Source organism: Lycium barbarum, chromosome 12 (assembly GCF_019175385.1).
Source record: "Lycium barbarum isolate Lr01 chromosome 12, ASM1917538v2, whole genome shotgun sequence".
NCBI lineage: Eukaryota > Viridiplantae > Streptophyta > Magnoliopsida > Solanales > Solanaceae > Lycium > Lycium barbarum.
Window position 1 is genome coordinate 73,876,157 of NC_083348.1, and position 13,125 is coordinate 73,889,281.

At 35.8% G+C, this 13,125-nt stretch overlaps 1 protein-coding gene across 1 annotated transcript; it reads right to left on the reverse strand.

Annotated features, from left to right (window-relative positions):
• Positions 1-6,662: 6,662 nt before the first annotated feature.
• On the reverse strand, positions 6,663-12,805 carry LOC132621233 (choline-phosphate cytidylyltransferase 1-like). Its single transcript, XM_060335417.1, has 8 exons — positions 12,520-12,805; positions 11,785-11,898; positions 9,472-9,567; positions 9,150-9,192; positions 8,704-8,859; positions 8,423-8,503; positions 7,264-7,362; positions 6,663-7,065 (listed from the first exon to the last, which is right to left on the reverse strand). Exons 1-8 carry the CDS (start codon positions 12,708-12,710, stop codon positions 6,910-6,912), a joined length of 936 nt encoding a protein of 311 aa, XP_060191400.1. The 5' UTR covers positions 12,711-12,805; the 3' UTR covers positions 6,663-6,909.
• Positions 12,806-13,125: the final 320 nt, after the last annotated feature.

The window sequence follows — 13,125 nt, forward strand, 5'->3', positions numbered from 1 at the left end:
GAATAGGAATATCTTCAATATCTACTTGAATCCGGGCCAACGCCAATGCAAAACAAAACTATAATCACAACTACACGCTGTCCGGACCTCGATTAATACTCTGTTACTCAAAATTACTCAAAATCCTCACTTTAATGGTATATATATATGCCCTTATATACTTGCTGAATTTTCTGGAATATTTGGCAAGTTTTTATGAAGAAAAAATGGGGTTTTGCCCCTTATATAGTGGGTTAGAGTCGGTTGGCACTGTAGCATTGTAGCAGCGCTCCTTGCTCTGCCCGCCTAACTTGTAACGTCCCTAATTCTATACTCCGACGTCGTATTGATGATCAGTTTATTGCGTTGGAAACTAGACTTCATGAACTTCAATTTAGGCTTTTGCTTTGCTTCAAAACTCCTCATATACTAAAAGATATTCTTTCTCAAAGTTGGACCAAAATTTCCCCTCATATTTTCCATAAAATCCAACAAACTTAATTTCCTTGATCCACTTGCCCTCCAATCCTTCCATAGCTTATTATATGAACTTAAACCCTCGTAACCATGAAATAGGTGCATACAATCTCACATATCCTAGGAAGTCCTCCAGGTCTACACTCAAAACAACTAATGCCTAATAGATTTCTCGTACAAAACTACGAGGTGTAACAATAACTTACCTGCTATACAACCTAACTTCATGAACAGAGGTCCTGTCCTATCCAGAACTCAGCAGATGCATCTTATCAGTCCTTTCAATGAGGAGGATGTGTACCAAGCACTGCAAGGCATTGATGATTCAAAGGCACCGGGAGTAGATGGATTCAATTCAGTATTTTTTAAAAAATCATGGCACATTGTAGGCAAGAAGGTAACACAAGTTGCTTTACAATTTTTCCAGTCAAATATAATGTGTAAAGCTATCAACTGTACTTCTGTGACTTTGATCCCAAAAGTTAAGAACCCCACCTCCATTCGACAATATAGACCAATATCCTATTGTACTATCATCTACAAACTGATTTCTAAAATGCTCACTACTAGAATGCAAGGTGTGATGGACAGTATTATTGACAATGGACAAGCTGCATTTGTCCCAGGCAGAATAATCCAAGACAATATCATTCTATGCCATGAATTAGTAAAGCGGTATGGGAGGAAGGAAGTGTCACTTAGGTGTATGCTCAAAATTGACATGCAAAAAGCCTACGACTATGTGGAGTGGGTATTTATTAAGCAAGTACTTAGTGGTCTTAATTTTCCAACTGTCTTTATTAGGTGGATAATGCAATGTGTAACCAATGTATCCTATTCCATCCTTCTAAATGGCCAACCTACCACTCTTTTTCCTGCCAAGAGAGGGTAAGACAAGGGGATCCCCTATCCCCTTTCTTATTTGTGACTGCTATGGAGTATCTTAGCAGGATTTTAAAGACCTTGAAGGACAACCCCAATTTTAACTTTCATCCAAGGTGTGAAAAATGGAGCTCATACAGTTGAGCTTTGTTGATGATTTACTGCTATTCTGTAGAGGAGAATTGCATTCTGCAAAGATGTTGTTCGACTGCGCGCTTTCAATTATTCTCATCTGCTTTTGGTCTTATAGCAAATCAAGGCAAGAGCAGTGTGTATTTTGGTGGCATTCCAGAGAAAAAGCAGCAGGTTATTCAACAGGAACTGGGCTTCAATATAGGGACACTTCCATTTAGATACCTTGGAGTCCCTCTAAGCTCGAAAAGATTATCCATTGGGCAGTGTCAACCTCTGATTGAGAAGATGGTAGGGAGGATCACTACTTGGATTGCTAAGGTCCTATCATATGCAGGTCGGCTTCAACCGGTCAAAAGTGTGCTCATTGCTATACAAAATTTTTGGTCTCAAATTTTTGCTCTACCTAAGAAGATCGTCATCACAATTGACACTATCTGCAGAAAGTTTTTGTGGACAGGGAGAAATGAACCGTCAAATAAGGCTCTAATGGCATGGGATACCTTATGTTTGCCAAAAACTGCAGGTGACCTGAATATCACTGATCTGGTTTTATGGAACAAAGCTTCCCTCATGAAACACTTCTGGAAACTGAGCATGAAGAAGGATTCTTTGTGGATTAAATGGGTCCATCAATACTATCTAAAGGGAAGACACATATGGACTACTCTGGTCCCACAAACCTTATGGATCATAAGGAAGATATTGAAGGCAAGTCAGCACCTTCAGGAAACTATGATAACAAGAGAGGAATTTCTAAACCAAGAAGTATACTCTATCAGACAAACATACAATAGCATGAGGGGTGCTTACCCAAAAGTGAGGTAGAAGAAGCTAGTTTGTAATAACCAGGGCAATCCTAAATGGGTATTCATCTTATACTTGGCACTACAAAGGAAACTCTACACAAAAGATAGATCGACAAAGTGAGGGCTGAATTATAGGCCAAACTGCCCACTATGTGAAGCAACAGATGAAAGCATAAAACACCTGTTCTTTATATGCCCAACCTTAGCATGTGTATGGAAGAGTATACTGCGTTGGCAAGGTATGTCAAGGCCTGCCAAGGGTGGATGGAGGAGCAAGAATGGGCCCAGCAGCATGCAGTAGGTAACAACACTAGAGCAGAGATATATAGAATGGCACTCGCTGGCCGCATCTCATACTTATGGCAGGAAAGGAATCAGAGGCTATTTCAAAGCAAGAAGAGAACAGAGGAAACTATAGTAAGGCAGATAATACAAGATATACATTGTAGAGGAGCAACAAGACCACGACTAGTTTAACAGTTAGCTATACTTAATTTCTATCCATAGGTAGTATATGTAATAGTAGAGGTATATGTACTGATGATTGAAGTGCCAGAACTGGGGCTCTATGTCCAGTTTCTAGGGGTCCTGTGATGAACTCTGTATCTATTTCCCTGGTAAATGCAATATTTCAGTTACCAAAAAAAAAATTATTTTTAGGAATTGGGAATGACCCCTAAAAGTTCAACATGCACATATTATAAGAGATAGTAAGTCACCCAACTATCAGTAATGATCTTTCAAAGCCATGTTTTTTTTTTTTTGTAACAACAAGGTCACCCAATTTTCCCTTTATCACTTCAAGTCACCGAATTAATAGTTGACCAACAAAATATGACATGTCATTTAATTTCGTCCACATGAACTTTTTCTTTTCTCTCTCAGTCCACATGGCAATAAGACCCGACCCGACTCAAACCCATAACCCAAATTAACCCTTAATAACCTTATTCTCTCTTAACTAAAATAGAGTTTCACTCTCTTTGAAAATAATTAACTCATCGTTTTATTAAAATCGTGCCGTCTTCTTTAAATATTTCGATTGACATAAATTTTTAGTTTTATTAATTTTAGTTAAGTAATAATAAAGGTGACATACAACCCAAGAAAAGAGCTTGGGGGACAAATGTATTATATTAGTAACGAATAGTTTGACAAATTTATTTTTTTGGTAAATATGTCTTTTCAAAGAAAAGTTTTTCCTATTCCTGCTCCTGTTTTCAAAAAGTTATAAACTTCTTGTTGTTCTTAAGACTTTGCCTTAGAGAAGAAAAAAAGGAAATGACGCGATTTTAATAAAATGATGGGTCAATCTTTTTTAGAGTGTGAAACTCTATTTAAATTAAGAAAGTATAGAGTTAATAAGGGTAATTTGGGTTATGAGTTTGAGTGGGGTCGGGTCTTATTGCCATGTGGAATGAGAGGTAAAATAATAATTCATGTGGACTAAATTAAATGTCATGTCATATTTTGTTAGCCAAATATTAATTTGGTGACTTTTAAAGTGATAAAGGGAAAGTTGGGTAACCTTGTTGTTACAAAAAAAAAAAAAATGACTTTGAGAGATCATTACCCATAGTTTGGTGACTTTCTGTGTTACTACCTCCATAATATAATGCAGACTCTCACCAATAAGGATTTCAATTAAGAGAATTTAAAATATAAAAAAATAAATGTACGAAGAAGTTCAATATTTATTATATGTATTAAAAAAATTAGTCTTGTATATATAACTCCACAAATTTTCGTCAAAGGAGGTTCGGATGAACCATCACTTAGCTCCGCCCTGACGCTGACTGGTATCATTAAATGGAAATAATACGAAAACACTAGTTTTTCTTGCTTCCTAACTTTATCTTTTTTTCTTCTTTTGGGAATACATGAAGACAACTTAAGGAAAAACAAAATTACATGCAATAATTTAATTCAATTCTAGCCGTTAATTTACCATAAGGGGTTTGTTGTCCAATTCAAAAGATGATGAGGTATTGTTTCTCAAACCCAAAAAGGTAAGGGGGTTAAGTAGACTCTAGAATTTATATATATATATATATATATATATATATATATATATATATATATATATATATACGTTTTAAATTGTAAACCTTGTCTTTGTTATTGGATCATACTATTGCCAAACCAATCATGAATACCAGGGGAAAAAATAGACCCAGATTGTCACTATCAAGAAAACGTTTACGGATAAATCTCCTTGAAGTTTGAGTCTAATCTCCGAAAGTTTTAGTGGGAATTTTCAATCTTCAATCATCACATGTGAAATTTTTTGTCCAATTTATAGTCGACATTGGGGAAGATAACAATACTAAGTTAACGTGGATCAAAAATTAAAACTTTTTGAGTTATGTTTTCTAAATTCTAGGACGACGTCAAATACTAATAATTGTGTTCTGAACATGATTTTTATACATATATAATAAAAAATTATATAAAGATTTAATATGCATCAAAATATTGGGTTCTACTGAACTCGTATACTCAAACCTACATCCGCCCCTGGTATTAGGTCTCTGTCTCAATGTTTAAAAACTATGCAAGTTGGCAAAGATAAAACGTACGGGCCAATCTGAAGACTCTTAAATTTCTTCTAATTGGCCATTATGAAAGTTTCCACCATGTGTCTGCCTTCAAAGATGGGATGTCATAAATAGAATGCTTGTAAACAAGTTCACACCCTATAAAAACCCTACAATTAGAAATTAAGGGTGGCAGTTGATATAGTGGATTCCAAATGGACCAAAACTAATTGTTGGGCGTAACTATTTGTCTCACTTATAGGTGGATTGTTAATGAGATACCAGTATAGATAAGAATGATTGTTCAGCTAGTCTACTAGCTAAACATGATAAATGAATCTGCTGTGTCTGTTATATTGCTTGAAAGATCTATCAAATCATAGTAACCAAACGAAACTAGTTCTAAGGAAAATAATCTTTTAAAATTCAAATAGGAACTTTTCGGCCAATTTTGGTAAAAATAACTTTTTATGAAAATTAGCGAAGCGTTCATGATTTTACAGTTAGAAGGCCGAAATCCTATCACTAACGGAATCATTATTTTGCGCGGATTGTCCTTCTTTTAGGGTGGTTTTTAAATTTTGTCCCTTATATTTGTGGTCTTTAAATTTTGCCCCTCATAATTGTGATCTTTAAGTTTTGCCCTTCGCTTGGAAAAGTGGGCGAATACATGAGATTCTGGGTTCGAACCCCCGCTTAAGCATAAAATAAAAAAATAATTTCGCAAGGCAGGGCTGATCCGGCATACATGCCTTAAGGAAAAATTAAAGTTATGCCGGATCCAGCATAATTAAAAGTTTGCTCCATAAGACAGAACTTTTCCTTTAAGGCATAGTTTAGTTATGCCATATGGGACAGACTTTTAGTTAACGCATAACCAAGAGTATGCCCCATAACGCATAGACTTTGCCTTGTAAGACAAACTTTTAATTATGTCTTAAGGAAAAGTTCCGCCTTATGAGGCATAGTTTTAGTTATGTCTTATGGGGTACACTTTTAGTTAAGGCATAATTAAAAATATTTCCCATAAGGAGAAACTTTTCCTTAAGGCATAACTAAAAATTTGCCTAGAAAAGTAAAAAAAATAAAAATATATGCCTTAAGGAAAAGTCTGCCGGAGGGGGCAGAGCAAAATTCAAACTCTGCCTTGTAAATTTTTTTAAAATTTTTGACTGAGCGGGGATTCGAACTCGAAACCCATGAGTTTTAGGCGAAGGCTAAAAATTAAAGACCACCAATTTGAGGGCCAAAAGTTAAAGACCAAAAGAAGGGCAATTGGCCTAGTGAATTTAGCTTCAAAATAAAATTAGCTTGAAGACTTTCTTGTAATAATATTATAAGTTCAATGACCTCATGTGAAATTAACCCATTTTTTATGCTAACAAACACCCCCCCCCCCCCCCCCCCCCCCCGGCCTTTTTTTATCATTGTTTCCACAACAATATGTATCAAAACCAATCAGCTTGAAAAGAAGAGAATAAGGAAAAACCTAGATGCATTATGCTTGAATTGTTCAAGTCTTATCCACTCCAATACAACCAAAGTTAACCACGAGCAGTTCAGATACAAATGACATCCAAGACTAAATTTTTGACAGGCATTGACAATTTAGAGGTGCTGAATGCTTAATCTCAATCCTTGATCATGCAACTTCCTGATACAAAGAGCTTCGAGTCATTTTGCCAGAAGATATTTGATCCCCATCAATAAAAAATGAAGTGCGTCGCGATTCACTAATACATGTACTCCCCATAAACACACTTAAAATTGTTCTGCTAGAACCGTACAATTCATAGACTCAGTGGTCCTAACTATGCAATTACCAAAAGGAGAAAATAAAATCGCATTTTCAAGAACATATGATTATTCATCTCATATTAATCAAATCACTCTGCTTGACAGCGTTATGGTACAAGACTATGATTGATTAAGGTTTACAACACAGCTAATTGCCACTACATCCTACCCAAAAGAAAACACGCATATCGCACGCGCATCCAACCGTTAGACATAATACATCTTCATCCAACTTGATCCATAAACTACATTTTACATGGTGAAACTCACCACATAACATAAGAAAGTGAAGAACCCTAGTCTTCATCTTCACCATCATAGTATTCTTCATCATCATCACTGCTGCCAAAATAGTAGTCATATTCATCGTCATCCTCTTCTTTGTCATATAGAAGCCCTTTTATACTCTTGGTCCTCATCTGTTCTTGAATTCGGTCTCTTATGACAGTCCCCTGTTGAAATCCAAATACATATGATCAAAAGTGCAAATTTAATTAAAACACTCACACAGGAACATTCAGCACAGAGGATTGCCTGTGTGGAAGCATTTGTGCGTGAGATGTGCTAACTGTAGGGGATTGAACACGAGATCGAGACAACAGGAGAAGAGCAGGGAGGGAGGGAGGGGAAAAGCGGCAAAGAGATCTAACCATTTTGTGGCAACCCTCTTCGAACATCTCAAGGAAACCAGCAACCATTCTATCAGCATTTTCCACCCAAATATTTCGATGCTTTGCTACTGTTTGTATCTGCAACAAGTAGTCTTTTTAACATGTTTGTTCCAGAAGGCTAGAAATAGCTCAAGACTGAAAGAGTGATGGTTCTCAATGATCACAATCAACCAGTCTTATGTTCATTTCATTAACACACTGAAAGCTATTGGAACTGCTACATATTGCTCCATTTTGGTAACACTGTTACAAAGATCTAGTTAAAAAAATCACAGAGAAGAAAACTTTTTACGTTTTCCACAAAAAATTGAGAGAATTTTCTTTATTCAGAAGGCTAGCATATCAAATGAAAAGTAGCATCTTCTATCATAGTTTATTCAGAAAATTAGTACTTCCATCATCTCCACCACCCAAATTCTACGAGGTGATAAACTATTATGCATAAAAAACTAATACTCCCTTGGTCCCAATTTATATGAAGGTATTTGACCGGACACGAGTTTAAGAGAAAAGGAAAGACTTTTGAAACTTGTGGTCTAAAATAAGTCATAGAAATTTTTGCGGCTATAAATCATTTCATTAAGGGTACACCGGGACGTTTGAAGTTAACTTATTACTAACTATGGAAAGATGTCTCTTTTCGGGACTGACTAAAACGGAAAGAGTGTCACAAAAATTGGGATGGATAGTACACATTGCAATACAACATTAACCATAATCGGATGCAAGCTTAATCATATATATATATATATATATCAACCAAGCCGCATCATAATGGGGAAGCAAACCGCAAAAAACATAAAGGATTTGGGGTTCAGGAACTAGTTCAGGAATCAGTTTATGTTTTTGGGGTTCCTGTAACTATCTTTCTCTTAGCCCAGTCTGTGTGCCGAGGAAACACTTTTGATATTATAAAATATGTTACCTTCTTCAAAAAAAAACAACTGCCATTTGAAGAAACAATAGAGTACAGGGATCTTAATATACTTTCCCCTGCCTTTTTCCAGAAAATTGCCAAACTATATTGACAAACGACATATACCATAAAGATTGGAGACTATTCTGACAAGCTTGTATTCGAAATAAAGAAATGGCATGCATCATCAGAGTTTGTAAGTCAAATAAGGTAAGGGTATACCTTCTCTTCCACTTTCTCTTGTTGTTTCTTTACTCTCTCATGCAACTTTTTCAAACCCCTGTTCACTCTCAACCTTTTTTCCTAAAAGAGGAAATAATGAAGTTAATACCTGGCAAAGTAAATAATGAAACGAAATGTAAAGCTAATGCTAGCAGAAAGTCTACATCATCCAATTAACACACTCTATTTCTTTCATTACATTTTCAAAAAGGGAACACTTTCTTTCCCCGAGAAAGGTAAGGTATTATTACATCACCCAATTGAAACACTAAAAAGTATACCTTCACGAAGCTCAGACCAAGATCCGTTCTTGAATAACCTCGGTCCAAATTGCGCATCACATATTCATTGTAATCTTTTACAATCCTCATTATCAAATCTGAAGTAGATATTCCATCCGTCCTCTTGGTCTCCAAAAACTTGCCAATGGACTTAACCTAATAACACAGGTTTTCACAATATTTCACATTACATAAGGCTTCAGCATGCAAAAAGAGTGCATATCAAACTAGATTTCTTATACTGATTAATAAAGGATCAACAATGAGCAAATAAAGAATGAATTTCATACAGCATGTTAAAGAAGATGAACAAGCTGGAAACCACCCTGGTATATATATGCACACAAAAACATTGTACAGACACAAACTAAATTGTTTAAAAGAAACATGAAAAGAATAAGGTAGGAAGTCTTGTATGACAAAACTGAAGTTCATTTTGGACTTACATACTCGTAAACATCACGTCCAGCTCCAGTTGCATCTGCATAACTGATGTGTAGAGACACGAAGATGAAAAGTTAAAAGAAAAATATCTATGAACCAAAATAAAACACAAAACAAGCAAATAAAACAATGCAAATTATCAAACGGGAAGGGGGGGTGGACCTTAAATTATTTATGTAAAGCCAATCCATAAAAGTAAAATAATGGATAAAATGAATAAGTCATATAAGGAATATCAAAAGCCTGTCTAAATATAGCTCCAAGTAAATAAGGACCTCATGCAAATCAACAGAAGTAAAAATTTTATGGACCATTTAGCCTTACGGAAGAGCGTCATGTGCCACATAGTCAATCCGATGTTTCTCAATGAACTCCGGGGTAACAACCCAAGGCGCATCTGGAATAACTTCGTCAACCCATCTGCATCAATGCATACACAATTAACCTAATTGAAAATGGGGATAATATAGCACCACAAAAAAATTGAAGATAAAGTGTGACATTAACCATTAGAAGCTACAGTATTAGATCCATCATAAGCTACGTTGTTTTTTTTCAAAAAAAGGTAACAGGCTTGTACTGATAATAAAATCAACACCTGGTTACTGGTTAGTGCTGATAACTGTATGTACAGCTCAAAAAGAGCAAAAGAAGAGAAACCTGATGTAACGGTTACTTGCAAGCTACCTATTAAATCTATCAGGTCGCATACATCATCCAAAATTCCTGTTTACACCAAAATACAACAAAGAAAGACAATTCATCTTGATCTTCTGAATGGAACTGCTATTGTTTTCTAATAATTTGAGTGCGTTTCTGTTTTTCTCACCATTTCTTCTACCAATTCATTTCCCTTTGATCATAAGCTCCAGTGTAGTTCTAGGCATAACCCAATTAACCCCCACCATACCCAAAAAAAAAAACGTGTGCCACAAATTTGTAGTTATTTTGCAATGTAAGAACAAGAGAGCGTTATTCTCTACTTCCTGTCCACAAAGAAACCACCTTGAGGAAACCTAGAAACCTCTTCTTTGTAAGTTCTCACGTATTAAGATGGCCTTTTCACCACTAACCAAACAAAGTAGGATACTTTGAGAGGGATTTTGACCATCCAAATGTGCTTCCAAGGTCACACAATAGTCATTAGCTAAAGAAGTAGCATCCGTGATCTGTCCTTTATGAATGCCACTGCCATCTGATGATCATCAACTAGCCTCCAATAACATTTTCAATCTCTCTGTGATAAACCTGGATACGATCCTGTAACACCCCCTACCCCACCCCCCCCCCCCCCCCCCAAAAAAAAAAAAAATTAGATATCACCTATATGAATGTTTTTCTTCCATTGTGTCCCATCTTTAGCTGAGTCTGCAGTGATTTCAAGTAATTGTATGTCTTTCAACACAGCTTCCTTCCATGTGATTTTTTGTTTTACCACCTTTTTAACACCTTCACTCGACATAGTTTCATACCTACAGCTTGATGCAAGACATGGCCAAACCATCTCAAGCGATATTCTCTCATTGCGCTCATCTTATGGATATGTTGGACTTAAGCGGTCAAACATGTCAAACATTCACTACAATATAACAATGCCGATCTTATAATTGTTCTGTAGAGCTTACTATTTAATTACCAAATAGAACATTTTTTCTTTATTATGGATGTATCTAACATATCAAACCAAAAAAGTTTCTTTTTTAGATACTATGATAAATTTTCTTGTTGGTTGATTTTGACTTAGTGTCAAAATTAGCTCAACTTTTAGATGAGTTGACTTGGATTGAGCCAAATTGACCCGACATGAGAATATGCCCAACCCAAACTTGGGTGGGTCATATTTTCATGTGGTAATTTTGTCGCCCATATTAGTGATAATCACAATGTATATGATATATCATATTGCATAGCATCTAGAATTCATGACAGGGCCAAGCACATCAAAATTATTGCTATTTTGTCACTGAAAAGATACTCTCAAGAAACATTATCAAAAAGTTTATGAAGTCAAATGATCAACTTGCAACATTCAGGAATTACACGTTGATCCTCAAACTTGGTACATATAACTTGTATGCACCAACTTGAAGAGGATAATTAAGTTTAAAATGCCATGTCCAGTGCAATGTAATGGTAGTCTCCCACATGGGTGAAATATGCCTATGTTATAAATTGTATCTACAGAAAAGGTCCAGCATAAAATTGGTCTTCACATATGCTATATTACTATCATCCTTGTCTCTTATTTCTCACAAAAACAAGTAAACAGACAAAAAATTTATACAAAACATCTAGAAGTGACCTCAACCATTCATCTTATTGGCTATCGAAAGGAAAATGAACGGAACAAGAGAGAAAAGTAAACAAAAGAACGAACTTCAAAAATAAACTACAGACAACAATCATTTTAAAAATCAAAGTTACCCTCAATATACACGATATAAGAAACATCCACTATATAAGTTCATATATTTGTGAACGTATTCTGCAAACATCAGACAACTGAATGAATCTCATCCCAGCAATTAGAGATACTTGATCATATCAGTATTACCAAAGAAAAAAGATCATTTCATTAAGATCTGACTGAAAAAATGTTAAAACTTCAAGCAGAATTGACAACTCCATCGCACGAACCTGCAGTGGCGCAGAGATTCATAGCGCTCCTTTTCATTCATAACAGTTTTTCCCTTGAATTTGTGGGTGGTTTCATCATTGGAACATCCAACAAGAAGATGAGTGTTGGGCAATCTACATTTTAGGCAATAAATAATTCAGTCTTAAGTAAAACGTATGTTAAATTTCACAAATTAATCATGGCTCTACAATCATACAACTAATAATATTCCAAGGAAAAAATAAAAAGCAAAAAAATGCATGTATGAATTAACGGTCAAAATTAAAAGGTTTGACTCTCGAAATTCGAGTTGTGCCACATAAATTGGGACAGATGGAGTATTTCTTTTTCTTCTTTTCCGGTCTAACTAGTGCACACCTTGATTACACCTTATATTCCCACCGACAGATGAGAAGAAATCAACCAGCCTTATTTTTCCCCCCTCTAATGGGATCCGTATCACAACTGAACAAAATAAACCATTCTCTTTCCAGGCCTCTCAGAAATCCAGCATCCCATTTGAGAATACAATAAAACAGGACCATTACTCCCTCCGTCCCAATTTACATGGCACCTTTTGTATTTCGAGATTCAAACAGAGCTTTTTTTTTTTCATAACTATATTAAATTGTCAATCATTGTGACTTACAGTACTTTTCACGTTCACCAACAACAAGTCTAGCGTGATCCCACTCTGGGGAGTAATAATTCTAAAATCAAAGCAAATAAGTTGAGGGGGTGAATTAAGGGCATACAGTTTTTTAGCTTGTTCAAGGGCACGAGCATGACCGAAGTGGAAGAGATCGTAGATGCCATCTGCATATACACGTGCGGGTCGATCTGTTGGCGGTGGATTTGGTGGGATCGCTTTCAACCTTCGCTGTGGCTGTGGTGGTGGTGGTGCTTCTACTATCTCTAATTGTGGATCTTCCCCACCATTCTCCATTCTCTCTCTCTCTCTGTTGTGCTTCCCAAAATGCAAATTGTAACGTCTAAATTGGAAAATACCCTCTTCTTCTTATTTATATTTGAGATCTCTTCTTATTTGTATACCTTTTTGGGTTCCCTTCACCCCCACCCCCACCCCCACCCCCACGCCCACGCTACCAATCTGCACCACACGCTCTATACAGGGTACCCTGCCGACTGCTATATTATTATAAGGATTTATAATCATCTCCGTATCAAAATAAGTGTCATCTTAAAAAAAAAAAAAGTGTTATCTTAGGAATTTAAAATTTTAATTATGTCCTTAGCATTAAAGGATTAGTCTTCTTTAATATTCTTCACTTCTCAAAAAAACATCTAATAAATATGAGTAGTTTAGTAAACTCCGCATTGTATTTATTAATTTATTAATG